Source organism: Leptosomus discolor, chromosome 19, assembly GCF_034619465.1.
Source record: "Leptosomus discolor isolate bLepDis1 chromosome 19, bLepDis1.hap2, whole genome shotgun sequence".
Lineage (NCBI taxonomy): Eukaryota > Metazoa > Chordata > Aves > Leptosomiformes > Leptosomidae > Leptosomus > Leptosomus discolor.
In genome coordinates this window covers 13,380,961-13,395,079 of record NC_141409.1, presented here as the reverse complement: position 1 = coordinate 13,395,079, position 14,119 = coordinate 13,380,961, and the positions used below count along the sequence as shown (strand labels likewise).

Here is a 14,119-nt window from a genome sequence, read left to right as displayed (position 1 = left end):
TATTACTGCAAACTGAAAGTTTAATACTTTCACAGGAATGTGTAATTCATTCCTCAGCATATCAGAAGTCCAGAAGGTTTGCGAACACTGTCTCATATTAAGACGTCAGAGTTAACGTGAGCTGCCACCTCTGCATTACCTTTGACATCTCAGCAGGAATGGTCTCAAGACGTCCCGTAGGGCAACAGCCATGCCACAAATTCAACTCCATTCTGAGTCAAATGAGTTTAAATATCCAGCATGCAGTGTCAATCCTATTATTTTAGCTTCAAAAAAAGCACTTAGCCTATAGAGGCAGGATTTCAATTTGTTTTGCACATCTTTAAAAATCCTTTTATTGCTTAAAGCACACCTGTCTGTAGCCAGAAGTGCAGCCTTGGCATCTTTTCTCCCAGAATAACACGGAGCTGCTCATTAACATCACACCATGGAAACAGCGTTGTCCCTTCCTGCCTTCTACACTGAGATCATCTAAGCCACACCTCACCAGCAGACTCTGCCGAATTCTCTACGGGCAGACTCACTATAAATGCAAGAGACATGATATCACCATGGGATGCACGTGGCCTTTTTCAATTACCTTCATAACACAAAACTTTTGCTTCTCTCCTTTATGTTTCTGCCACTGGCAATTTGTTCCACCTTTGTCCATTCTGCGCCCTCTGTGATCCCTCTTTCACTGCAGTTCATGACCTTTTGTGTATAGGATGAAGAAAGGGCAAAGGCTAAAAATGTCATCACAGTTGGGCCTCTGCTCTTCTACTGACTTAACTAGCTTGCTACTAAAAATGAGCTCAAGCTCAAAGTCAAACCAAGACAGAGTTTCTGGGTCATCAGAGTCCAGGAAGCCCCAGAAGATGGTTCAGCAGTAGTGTGGAAGAGGATGCAAGTGTTTCCTTCCATCCAAATTCAAATTATGAACCTGTAGTGGTGCCTGCATACCACCTACACGGTACTCAGTAGTTATTTGCATTGTATGAAAGAGTGATAGCAAAAAGAACATCAGGCTAGCCCACTCTTGGCAGGGGTGGGAGGGGAAGAAGGGAGATAGAAAAACACCATCAGCTGCTGAGGGCTGAGCTGTGTGTATTTACATTTCACAAGCTAAACTATTTAGTGGTTTATTTACAGACAGTGTTCTTGGAGCAGCTAAAATGCCAGTTGTGTTTTATCTCGATTTTGTGGCAATGCACATAAGCCACAAAAATCATCGGAAGAGTCTGCAAGTGAGATATGAACCTCGTACATCTGGAGAGGCACGTAATCCACTGCGAGAAGGGAGAATTTTGGAAGCTCAGGCACAAGGGCTGAAATGCATTAGTTATGACAAGACACCAAAATACAACCCAGGGACTCGACAGCAACGATCGAGTCACAATACAACAGCTTGTGCTGCAGGGACCACACATCCCAGTACAACTCTCACAGCCAAGCCAACCTCCAGCAAGGCATACCGGGGCCTCAGGTCTCTCTGGGCTGCCCCTCCATGTTAGAGTGAGGAGGGAATTGCAGTCAGCTCCATTTTATGCACATTTGGTGGCAAGACGCCAACAGAACTGTTGACTGAGCCAAATCTGGGCCCCCTTGAACTAAGCCATCACCTAAAGCAGGGCGGAAAAGCACATGCCTCTCGCATCCAGAGCGGCCAAGTTCCTGAAAAGCATCCCAGTTACAAGACAGATTTTTTTCTTTCTTTACTTGGAAAACGACTGATGTTTTAACTCTTTGGTGCACACTCACCAGTTCAACACTGAACAGAGCTATACAACACAGCTTGATGTTAACGTGATGGAGAGCCTCCTTTCTAGCAAGTCCAATTATTTACTAGGTGGCCCAAATGGCAGTTCAGGCCAGCGTCTGATCCAGAGGGCAGTTATCATCACACTCTGCATCTTGTCAGCATTCGCAGCCAAGGTGTCAATGGCTGCTTTCCAACTGGAACCTTACCCTGACAAAAGAATGCAGCACAAGCTCGGGAAAGCTTTTTGATCCGTTCAGTTCACTCCTTCCCTCCAAACCGGTATTTGGCAGTAAGCTGCCAGCACACTTGGGAATTGCACAAAATGTGTCATCGCTCTGGGAATTCACCCTCCTGAGCAGGAACTGCTCCTGCACCGTTCTTCTGCCACACAGCAGAGAAATCCCTCTGCTGACTTCTGCTTTAATTATATTTTTTAAAAATTCAGCTTCTCGTCTGTGTTCCATTATAATAATAGCCATAATTAAAAATACTTCAAACGACAAGTCCTCTAAACCTGCTGTTGAATCCAGGCTTTTTGGCACCACACGCTTCCTTTCTTGACTGACATCCTCAGGGAACCCGACTGATGGTTATTCTATCCTATTCCTGTTGCAGGGCTGTACTGCATTCTCGCAGCACATGTAAACTGCTAGGTAGTATTTGTGTTGGCAACTAACTTGCATACTTTATAGAAACAGACCTCTATTTGACCCTCCATGCAGCTCCCACACACAATTCGGTTCACTCCTTTAAACCGTTTCCTTCTGCTGCAACACGTACCCCCTTCCATACCCCTGTTTCCAGCCTGTTTAAAAACTACATACCCAGAGCAGAGCTTATGTGCTTAAAGAGAGCAACTCAGCTACAAAAGCCAAGCCTGCAGAACGTTCCTATCCAAGAATACCACAGAAAATTATTATAAAACTTGTGTGCACAGGTCCTGGTTTTCCTTCTACAAAGATTGCTCCAACTGAACATGAAAAAAAAAAAAAACTATGAGAAGTTCTTAAAATAAAAAGACATCAACACACAGATTTCTGCAATAAGACTCTGATAGCTGTATCATGCTTTGAGGGGTTGGTGGGGGCGGTGTTGGGATTTTTTGTTTAAAATACAGTTAAATTTTAGCTATTTAGGCAGTAACATCACCTCAGAATAGACTTTCACACCAGAACCCTTCCTCCCTTGCCCAAAGCACACCATGTAGAATAAAAGATAAGCCAAAGTAACACATCCAGACGATCAAATGAATTCCCATTATCCATTTATACCACGGCAGTTTATCAACAATTCCATTTAAAGCCAACAGAGCTAAACCAGAATAAAAGTGATGCCAAAAGAGGCGAAATCTGACTGGCAGAGGCCAGGGCGAGCGCAGCTGCAGTGCGAGCAGAGGACTGTGCAGTCACATCATGTGACAGGAGCGGCACTGGCAGCAGAGGAGGGAGAGCTACAGCCCCCGTCCTCCCACCTTTGTAAATCTGTGCCTTCGGTGCCACACCACGGACAACACTATGTAATCTCAATGCAGAACTGACGCAGGCTATAAGCTTCCCAATGTTTGGAATTGTTATTCTCCGTTTTTATTACTTCCCTCCGCCAAATAACAGCGAACACAGACATGAATAACAATACAGGCAAGCTATGTATTCCTCCCGCTGCTTTCAGCTTGTTATCACTTGTAGATCTAGTTTCTGAACAGAGCACGGTGAACACAGAACATGGTGCTGCTGTCTGTATCATTGCTACATGCAGAGCTTAGCCCAACTAGTCATCTTTGTGATAAAATCTTCTGATGTTTGTAAGGAACATGGATTGCCAATTGAATTCTGATGCTGTGTTGTACCTATATTTCAAGATAAAACAGTGATCACAATCTCCTTTGTAACACAGCAAAATACTTCTTTTCTCCATGTAGTTTCTGTGAATGGTTTCTATATTTTCTGTAGCCAAGAACCTGGCTATCACATTTGTGTAGCTGTCTGTATCATTAGGCAGCCCAGAATGATTGGAGAATTACGATCTTCACTTCCAGTTAAGTGACTCATTGTTTCTTTAACATAAATTGTGATCCAGTTTATCAAAACATCTTAAAAGAGAGCGACTTATCCGATTTGAAAACAAAGCATCTTTTTTTCTACGAACATGACCTACAGTTTGGTGTCACGCTTCTTAATCGCTCCCTCAGCAGCCTGAGCAAGGGAAGTTAACAACTGTTACGCCACGGGGTTCACGCAAGGTGAGAAGATGCACCATGCAGTGACCGCATCTGCAAACTTCCACAGCAAGATCTGTACCAGGATGATCTTCTACGATTTCCAAAGGCTGCTACCAACACTGCGGTGCTGTTGCTCACAGGAACGGGGGGAGAGCACACGCATGCCGGGAGACTCACTTATACTAGCATTTTAGTCATCATACAGCCCAGCAGTGCTGCTTTGCATTAGCTTAGACAAGATGCTGAGAATTCTGGATTGCATTTGGACAACTCTTGCAAAATCTGGCCATTTTTTATGTTAAGGGATCCATTTTGCAGGTTGGAGGACTAGAATTGCTTAGCAGAGACACAGCTTAAGCACAGAGGCTTGGAGCCTGGTTATTAAATTGCAGAAGTGTAATTCAGACTTTGATGAAAACAGGTCCTATTCTGTGCTGGGAGATTTGACCCAGACTCTGAAAACCTGCAGTCTTGATCCTGAATGTTTTACGTGGGGCAGCCTTTGGTTATTGACATTTTTATAGCCAGTAACAGGCAAAAAGTTGGGGGGTGGGGTGACAACATAACAATCATCCAGCTTCTACCCGCAAGGGCATTTCACATCCCCTATCACCCAGAGTGTTTCTCAGTACAAAACGAGAATTTGGTGAAGGGGGAGGTGCCGAGATAAAAAAGTTTAACATCAGAACAAATCCATGATGATCCCGTCAAACTTGCAATTTGGCTACCCAGCACTGCACGGGCAGGTCCTGTAAAATCCAGCAATATTCCATCCGAAAGGATCCATTTGCTGAGGCAGAGACGCAGCTACCTGTCAAAGGCACGCTACACACCTACAGCCTCGCCAGCCGGGAGAGGCGGGTGGCGAGAGGGAAGGCAACACGCGGCGTGGAGAAGTTTATAATAGAGAGGGGGCCGTTTTGGTAATTCTTGCAGCGGCGTTGCGAGCCGAGGCCTAAGCAGGAGACGTGTCACACCGGCGGTCTCCTCTCCGTTCCCAGCAAAGGCAGCGCCGAGCGCGGCTCCGCGCACCCCGCCACAGGGCCTCGGCAGCCTCCACCGCCATCGCTGCCCCTCAGCCCCGGCACAGCCTCCCCCCGGCCAAGCTGCGGCTCGTTTCAGCAGGCGCCCACCGCCGCCGCCGGCGGCAGCAGCAGCAGCCCCCCGGGCCGGGATGCTCCGCGCAGCCCCGGCCGCCCCCGCCCGCACCTGCCGCGCCGCCCGCTCCCGCCTTACCTGGGCTTCCGCTTGCGGCAGGGCTTCTCCGCTGGGCCTGGAGCTCTGCGGGGGCGAGACAGCGGTGAGGGGCGCGTCGCCGCCGGGCCTGCCCCGAGGCGCCCGCCGCCGCCGCCGCTCCCTCCCTCCCTCCCGCCCGCCCGCCCGCCCGCGCCGCCGCCGCCGCCGCCGCCCCGCCCGCTCCCCGCGCCCGCCCGCGCCGCCGCCGCCGCTCCGCCCCCCGCACCTGGAGGCCGGGCCGGTGCGGGGCAGGCGCTGCCGGGCGGCTCCTCTCACCATCCGCGCCGCCTCGGCCAGCTCCCGGGCAAAGCCGCCAGCGCCGCCGCGGCGAAGGCTCCGGCTGCGCGGAGCGCGGCTGCCGCCTCACGCTAGTCTGGGCCGGCCTCGCCCCGCCCACGCCCGCTCCTATTGGGGGAGCGCCCGGGCTAACGGCGAGGTGGCCCTCTGATTCGCGGGACAGGCCGTCCATCGGGAGCCCCCCGCCCTCCCGCGCGGCTGCCTGGATACGGCGGGAGGCGGCGTGCGGCGGCGCCACCGTGCGGGGAGGCCTGTCCCGCCGCGCCGGACCCGATCAGCTCCCTCTGTCCCGCTTGGCCACCTGCGCCCACCGTCCTGCCCCTGCCCCGCTCCGCCGCGGTGGTCGCTCCCGTCCCGCTCGCCGTCACGTCCCCACCGCTGCCGGGGTAAGAGTGCCGCACCTCGGCCAGCGCAAGAACAGCGGCTCCGCTCTGACGGGGCTCCAGCGGCTGAAAGAGAAGCGGGGCGGCGGCAGCCCCGAGCCGCGGCGGCAGAGCGGCGCGCAGCAGCCCTCTCCCGCGGGGCCGAAGCCCCAGAGCCGCGGGGCCGGCGGCGCTGAGCCGCCGCCTCCCGCCTTCCCTGTCAGCGCCCGCCGCCGGTACCACCGCGCTGTCCGCGGTGGGGGTGCGCAGCGCACAGGCTCCTCCCCCCGCCCAGCCGCGGGTTGGTAGGCTCCGGCCGGCAGCACCCTCCGCCCCCTGTCCCCGCGCGGCTTCCGTCCTTTCCGCCCCGAGCCGTGCCGGTGCCGCCATTATGGTGAGCGCATCCCTGCCTCTGCTGGGGAAATCCGGCGGCATCCGCGGGGCCACCGGCTCGCCGGCCCTCCCGTGGTGGCACCGAGCCCGCCGCGCCCCTGTCACACGCTGTCGACCTGTCCCCGCCGCCACCGTCGTGATGTAGGGGGGGGGGGATGAGGGCGGGCGGCGGTGTGGGGCCTGAGGGCGGCGGGAGGCCGCGGGGAAGGCCGCTCTGGGCCGGGGGGGGCGCAGCGGGGTCCCGGGCGCAGGACTGACGGCCTGTCCGCCTCCCGCAGGCCAAGATCAAGGCCCGAGACCTACGGGGGAAGAAGAAGGAGGAGCTGCTGAAGCAGTTGGACGATCTGAAGGTGGAGCTGTCGCAGCTTCGCGTGGCCAAAGTGACTGGCGGGGCCGCCTCCAAGCTCTCCAAGATGTAAGTAGGGTCCGGCCCGGCGGGGGGGCCCGCGGCCGGTGTAGCGCCTGGGCGGTTGTGGAGGCTGGGGGGGGGGGGGGGGGGTGCGGTGGGGAGGCCGCGGAGGAGCGGGCCCCAGTTTGAGCAGGGGGTGCGGGAGTGGCGGCCGTTGGCCGGTACCGTGGGGGAGTGCTGGCACCTTGGCTGTGTGGGCCGCGGCGGGCTGTGTCGGGGAGCTGCTTACACAGGCTGCGTGGTCGCTTGTGAAGCGAGAGCAGAACCATGGTATGGAGGAGGAACAAATATTTGTAGGCTCGAAAATCGGTTTGTGCGTCGCTGCTCGGAGATGTTGAGCTGGGATGTGCCGGGAGGTGTTAGTGCTTTGCTGCACCCGGTACAGGGTCAGGGTCTTGGTTGTAGCGTGTGCACGTTTGCTGTGTCTTGGGTTTTAAACCTATAGTGCTTGTCTAACCGTGTGCTCTGAGACATGCTTTTTTTTTCCCACCTGCAGACGTGTGGTGCGCAAATCCATTGCCAGAGTCTTAACTGTTATCAATCAGACGCAGAAGGAGAACTTGAGGAAGTTTTACAAGGTAAATCCAAAGATCTTGTAGAGCGGCCTTCTTTCTCTTCCTGTTTTCAAATACATAGTTTGTAGGAAGGAGCTAAGGTTCTGTAGATTGTTACTTAAAAGCTTAAACACAAGGAAAGAATACTCATTTATGTTCAATTTTAAGGTTTGTTCCTTTTTTAAATGTTATTCTGAGACTACCCTGAGTTCTGTAAGGTCGGTGTGACTGCTTTTACCAGGAGAGTCTCCTTCTCTGGTCTGTAGTGTAGTTTCAGAAATGCAGATACTCTCTTTCCTAAATTTTAATCATGTTGCAGGTGACCAAGGAATTCTTTTATCTTAATAAGTTCCTATAATTTTGAGATTATTATTTCTTGGGGTTTGAATTATGTAGAATGGTGGGGAAAAAAAGAACTTTTGAAGAACTGGGACTTGTAAGGTTAAGGATTACTTCGACCTGAGTCAAGGCTAGTACAAGTGGTACAAGTTAGAATGAACTCCTGCCTCCCTGGGAAGAGGAGTTCCCTTAAACGTTTAGACTGTAACGATAGTCCCAACAAAAGAAGCCTCAAGCGCTGCTGCTGCTGCTGCTGCTCTTCCAGGCAGCTCTGCTCTCCGTGAGCTCGGGTGCCTGGTCGCTGCCTTGCAGTCTCTTACACTCGGCTGTTATGCGTTTTTGCAAACAGGGCAAAAAGTACAAGCCTCTGGATCTGCGGCCGAAGAAGACTCGTGCCATGCGCCGCCGGTTGAACAAGCACGAAGAAAACCTGAAGACCAAAAAGCAGCAGCGGAAAGAACGTTTGTACCCTGCCCGGAAGTACGCCATCAAGGCGTGAAACGGGGGGTGCCCAGAGGGCTTGATTCTGCTGGCTGAGTCTGTGTCATTAAACAGAGTTGTGTTGGGAAGCTGTCAGTGGTGGTTATTTTGGTAGTGGTGGGATGAAGGAGTCGTCAGCTTTGTGGAGAGCGGTAGAGGATTCACAGAAAGTTTATTTGAACTTTATTGCTAATGAAAATACTAACAACGTGGAGCTTAAGATTATTTTTCTCTTTGAAGAACAGGCAGATGAGTACAGATCTGGGAAGCTGGTTCAGCTGAAGGTAAAAAGTATTTAACTTGAGGTCGATTTGAAATGGAAACTTGACCGATGTTTACAGCGAGTCAGTGTTCATCGCTTCGGTAGCTTAAGGGTAAGTGTTTGATGTCTCGTGCCAGTGTTTGGTGTCGCAGAGATGGACTGATGTGCTGAGGGTGTGAGCGGGCCTGGCTGAAGCTGAAGGGTTCTGCCAGCCCTTGTTTCGTTCTCTGCACGACTGGCTGAGCACCAAGGAATCCCTGGCTTGACAGAGGCCTTAGGTAGCGGTTTGCCTAGCTGAGCTGCCCGGCCCTGCAGGCAAACCCCCCCGGGCAGGCGGCTGGCCGGTGGCCGGTCCCTGCTCTGCCCGGAGCTGTGTCGGGGGCTGCTGCAGCCTCCTGCCCAGGAAGCCGGGTTCAGCGCCGTCCTCAGGATTCATTCCTGCTGGCGGCTGATTTAATCTCGGCAAGTGGCTCCTGGAGGTTAGAGGGTGCTCTCGGGGTGAAGGCGGAGGCTGCACCCGACATCACCCGTCAGTAGAGGCGCCTTTCGGGTGCCTCACGTTCGGTCGGGGTGCTCGGCTGCGCAGCGAGCCTGCGGCAGGGCTGCAGGGGTGCTTGCAGGCAGCAACCCGCACGAGCTGCCGCGCTGCCTGCCCGGGGCTGCAGGCTGTCGCCGCGCTCACCCTGGAGCTGGGGTACAAAGAGGACGTGTCTGTCGTGGCGTGCAGGGAGCTCTTTTGGGTGAGAACAGTCCAGCCGGGCTGTTGTCAGCGTACGGCACCGCACGCTGCGGGTGGGCAGGGGAGCTGAGTTCCAGTGAGGCGTGAGGAAGGTGTAGGGGGTGAGAGTTCCAGACCAAGTGTTCTTTCTGTGAAGACTGGCCGAGGTCAGATGAACTCGAGAAACCAGACTTGACAGAAGCTGAACTAGGAGGTTGTTACCTCTCGTTTCGAGGCAGCCCCTGGTCTCAGGCTTTCACCTGTGAAGCGCTGAACTGGTTAAATAGTTTGACTTTCCATCCCCCATGAGACGGAGTCGCGATTCCAAAGACCTTTTTTGGTTCTGGTGTAAGGAAGAGTTCCGCGGCGCTGCTCAAGCGTCCGTGCTGCAGCAGTCATGGTTTGTGTTAGCCTAGCTAATGCAGCCTGACGTGAAAAGTTCTCTGCCCGATAGGGGGCCCTTAGATTGGATCCAGATTCTGTTTAGGAAAAAGATCTTAATTCTGCTTGCTGAACTTAGCATAGATCTGAGGAATTTTTAAGCCTCGAGTTCTAACCATAGAGAGGGCTGATTACGTGGGGTAAAGTGAATTTCCCCTATATTGAGCTGTGGGGGTGGATGGCTTTACGGTGATGCTAGTGCTGGCTGCGGGATGGCTTTGTTAGGAGCCCAGGGCGGGCCTGGGCACGATGGCTTTGGCAGCGAGGGAGAGCCAGCCCGGCACGGCACAGCGCGGGGCCCAGGCTGCTGAAGCGTGCCGTGAGACCGAGCGTGGCGGGGGGAACTGTTCTTTGGCCCGTGTTGCCGTTCCCAGGAAGGCAGGCAGGGCTGTAGGACGCTTGGCGTTCCTGCGTGTCCTGCAGTGCCAGCAGCGAGCTGCTCCTGGGGAAGCGCCTGCTTTTCGCCCAGCACGCCTGGCCCTCCAGAAGCAGGAGCGCGCCGCTGCGAGGATCGCCTGGCCCGGGAGCCTGGTGCCTGAAACGGGCCGGAGAGGGGCTGGTCCCGAGTGCTGGGTGTGCTGGGGCAGGCTGCTTCTGTCAGGTCTGCCTTTGGGCTTCTCTTCTGGAGGGGGGTGTGTGCCCCCACGCTCCTCTGGCCGTGCGTCTGAGGGGGTCAGGCTCAAGCAAACGTGGGTGAGGTGCCCTGGTGGCTTCCCAGAGTGCTCCTGGGTGGCCTGAGCTGGGGGGGTGGCTTGAAAACAGACAGGAAGAAGGTGGGTGTGCTGCAGAGCCTCTGGTGACAACATCGGGGTGTGCTGCGGGTGAAATGGCTGTCACCTTCCACGCCCAGCCACGAGAGCAGTGTTGCTGCTTAGAGAGATCTGTCTAAAAGGTCCATTTGTGACACGGGTCGCTGATGTGCCCTTTACGAGTCAGCAACAAGGGGCAGGGGGGAATAAAAAGGGGGGAAAACCTCCTAATTACCAGGGAGTGATCATCCCAGGAGAAGTCACAGGTTTGGATGGCGTCATCGTGCCCAGAGAAGACTATAAACACGTGCCCGAGCTGCAGGGACAAAACGAACAGCACCTTGAAGCTGCTGCCTCTGAACACCCCGAAGTCACAACCGGGATTTGTGGGTCCACAGTTCCACATGGCACGATTCAGGCTGGAGGGCGCCACTGGAGGCCTCTAGTGCAACTGCCTGCTCAGAGCCAGGCCCCCTCTGAAGGTAAATGGGTTTGTGCAGCTCCTCCAGTATCTAGTCGGGGTTTGGGTACAATCTGCTCTATTTTTGAGGCTTTGCTGTACGCCCTTGTGAATGGAGAGCAAGCCAGCGGGTGCTCAGCTCGGTTCTGCCCCCGGCACGGGGGGTGGTTGTGCGAATTGCGAGGCGGCTCCCCCCGGGAGAGGGGACTGGGCGCAGCGCTCTGCTGTCGGGAGGGGGAGTGGGTGACCTGCCAGGGACTCGGCTGGGAAGCTGGGACTGTGCCCAAAAGCCGTCCCTGTGCCAAAGCAGGAGCCGGAATGGGAGAACAGCTCAGCCTTCGGTTTGTGCGCGGTCCGCAGCGGCTGTTTGTGGAAGGAGGTGGGTTTCTGGCACCGCACTAAATCCTGGGGCTGAATTATTTCACCTGTAGCAAGGTGGCAAACCCAGCCAGCCCGTCAGAACCACCCTGTGCCGTGACAGAAGACATCCCACGGACAAGCAGCCCTTGAAGTTACCGGAAACACCACGCCGAAGGTTGGATGGACGCCGAGGTGAGGTGCTGGGCTCTAGCACAGGCTTCCTCCGGAGAAGATGCTTGTTCCTGCTGAGAGAGCCAGGCGGGCGCCTGGCCTGGCCTGTGTCGCCAGCTCCGCAGGGCGGTCGGTGCCCTGTGCCCCCGCTTCACCTGCCAGCCCCAGAGGACGGCCGTGTGGTCTCCAGCCGCTGGCAGAGGCTGCTGCTCTCGGGGCTGAAGTGAAGGCTCTCCAGCCCTGCTGGCCTCCAAGGAGAGGGGCGGCCGGTGGCAGAGCCCCCAGCAAAGGGAACACCCCCCCCCCGGAGCACCCCAGGGCCGTGCTGCCTTCATGGGGACCGTGCAGTGTCACCCGCTGTCACTGCGGGCAGCGTGGGTGTAGCCCTGCCTGGGTACAAGGGGGGGCGCTTGGAGCCCCTCGCCCAGGGGACCCTGCTGCTCTCCTGTGCTGGCCCCGCGCAGCTGCCGATGCCGGGTTTAGGACGGGTGTTTGCAGAGTGTCAGGGCCCCAGCCTCAAACTGTTTGTTTTTTCCTCGTCGCTGGAGGTGTCCCTCAGCATTCGAGCAGACTTCCCGGGAAAGGCTGTTCTTCAGCAAATAAATAATTTCCAGGGCGGGGACGAGGAAGGAGGAGCAGCTGCCGGCCACTGCGGGGCAGGGCCCGGGGCTGATGCCACTGCCCAGGGAGCCCTGGCTGTGTGCCCTGGCGAGCATTCGGCGGGTCCAGATGTTTCCCTCCCCAACTCCCCAGCACAGCAGACACCCCAGCCAAGCGCGGAGGGTGTCTCTGGGAGCTGGCAGGACCTGCTCCTGGACCCGATTCTGCTGCTTGGGCAGCGCCAGGGGGTCTGGGGGAAGGTGGGGAGCTGCAGAGAGGGCAGAAACAGATGCGGGTTGTGCAAGGTCTGGGTGGGAACGCCTGGGCTCCACCTCCCTTGGCTGGTGTCTGCTGCGACGGACACAAACCCCAGCTCTTGTGACGCTCCTGGCCTTGCTCCTGTCGCATCCCTCCTCTGGGATGGCTCCGTAGCAGCTCTCCTGAGCGCTGACACCCAGGGCTGACCCTGGTTTCCCCATGCAGCGGGGAGTGGCCCGTGGCGGGACACGCAAGGGGCAGGGCAGGGCAGGCAGGGAGCTGCACGGGAGCAGGACGGGCAGGTAGCTTGGGAGCAACCACCCTGGGCGCATCCCGGTGCCCTCGGCCACACTGTGCCACCCGCTCCCTTCTGCGGGTCGGGGGAGCAGCGGCCCACCGAGCTGCCAACGAGCACTGCGCTGTGAGCGCCCAGCCCTGCGGGGAAAGGCCGTGTCCCGCGGGCAGCCCAGCTCTGCCCGGGGCAGCCCCCCCGCTGCCTGCCCTAAATGCCTGTTTTGTGGCCAGGCTGGGGGAGGACTTGGCCCCACGCTGCCCCAGTCCCGCTGCCCCCATGAATACGGGCAGTGTCTGGAGCTGCCCTGCAGGGCCCTGCTCCCGCCGTCCGGGGGGCTCCCAGACAAAGGTGGCCCTTGGGCTCCCCACAGCTGGGGGCTGCTGCGGGCCCAGGCCCTTGGCCCCCTGCCCGCCTGGCTGCACGTCTGCGGGGTGATGGAGGAAGCGCCCACGTAGGGCCGAGCAGAGCCTGGCCGTGACAGCAGCCCACGGGCAGCCCTCTCCTTCCCCCCGTGCAGTGCCGCGGGGCGCTACCAGGGAAGGGGTGTTTGCAGGGGGCACCCCACCACCCCGAGGGGCTGCTGTGCCGTGCTCTGCCAGGGGGTTGGGGTGGTTCGGAGCTGGCAGCCGCGAGCCTGGGAACCGATTTCTGTTTCCACTGGTGAGTGAGTCAGCGGCGGCACCGCCAAGGCCCACGGTTCCCCTCCCTTCCCTCCGGCCGCTGCCACCTCCCACCACCCGGCCCTTTCCCACTGCTGTGGGGTCAGCAGCCTCGGCACCCGTGGCCCTGCATCGCCTCATGGCCCTGCAGTGCCCCATGGCCCTGCATCACCCAGAGACACACCAGGGCCCTCGGCAGCATCCGTGTTCTCCCACCAAACACGTCCCAGCGTGGGCAGCCGATGGGATGGGAGCTGTGGCCCCACCACTGAGCCTCCTGCTCCCTGGGGAGGACCTGCCAGGCTCTGCCGAGAGGCTGCTGGCATAGCTGGGCCCCGTGTCCTGGGCACCGTGTCCTGGGCACAGACCCTTGCTGAGCCCCTGGTCCCGGAGCGTAGCTGTGCCCGGGCAGCCGTGCCGGGAGGGATCCAGGCAGAGCAGCAGCCGGGTCCCCCCCAGCCCCAGGAGGCAGCTCCCGGCCAGCCGGGCTGGGGAAGGCAGCGCTGCCGGGCGTGAGGCCGCGGTCCCTGCAGCTGCCCTGCCTCCCCGGGCAGCGACTCTTTTGCCAGCCCTGGGGACAATCAATCACCTCTGTTTTCGGTGCGGAGCAGGACGCTGCCCTACATGGCCCAGAGAAAGGAGGCGGTGGGGGCAGATGGGTGCTGCCTCTGCGCCCAGTGCTCTGCCCCTTCCAGCAGCGGCTCCATGCTGGGAGCAGCGTGTCCATGCTGGGCCGTGCCCTCTGCGCCTGCCCCAGCCCAGAGCGGGGGACGTGGAGGGATGCAGAGGTGCCATGGTCCCGTGGGTGGGTTCGCACCTCGGTTTCCCCACCGCGCCGTTTCTGGCAGCCCCGGGGTGCGGGGAAGGTGCGTGCGGAGCCGGCAGCGCCTGCTGCTCGCCCGACCGGCGTTGTTTGGGTTGGTCAACACTCGCATCCTGAGCCCCCGCTGCGCTTCCAGCCGCAGCTTCATCACGGTTACAAGAGAAGCAGCTCCCCGCTGCGAGCGCAGCCCCGGCTGAGGGGAAGCACTCGAGCAGGTTTGGGGCTGGGCACCCACACTCCTTCAAGGGGGGAGCCTTGCCTGCCCTGTGCCCCCCCAACTCCCTGCTGGCCCTG

The 14,119-nt window shown here is 57.7% G+C and overlaps 2 protein-coding genes across 2 annotated transcripts in view; one reads left to right on the top strand and one right to left on the bottom strand.

The window, feature by feature from the left end:
• Window positions 1-5,474, bottom strand: part of SCAI (suppressor of cancer cell invasion) — a 42,061-nt gene extending 36,587 nt beyond the window's left edge. Inside the window, exons 1-2 of the mRNA XM_086475725.1 lie at window positions 5,422-5,474; window positions 5,196-5,240 (exon numbers count right to left, since the gene is read on the bottom strand). Of these exons, the coding sequence (XP_086331851.1) occupies window positions 5,196-5,240; window positions 5,422-5,474 (98 nt within the window). The remainder of the gene's footprint in view (window positions 1-5,195; window positions 5,241-5,421) is intronic.
• Window positions 5,475-6,196: 722 nt separating this feature from the next.
• Window positions 6,197-8,118, top strand: RPL35 (ribosomal protein L35). The gene is made up of 4 exons (XM_086475733.1): window positions 6,197-6,248; window positions 6,526-6,662; window positions 7,153-7,234; window positions 7,899-8,118. Exons 1-4 carry the CDS (start codon window positions 6,246-6,248, stop codon window positions 8,046-8,048), a joined length of 372 nt encoding a protein of 123 aa, XP_086331859.1. The 5' UTR covers window positions 6,197-6,245; the 3' UTR covers window positions 8,049-8,118.
• The last annotated feature ends 6,001 nt before the right edge of the window (window positions 8,119-14,119 follow it).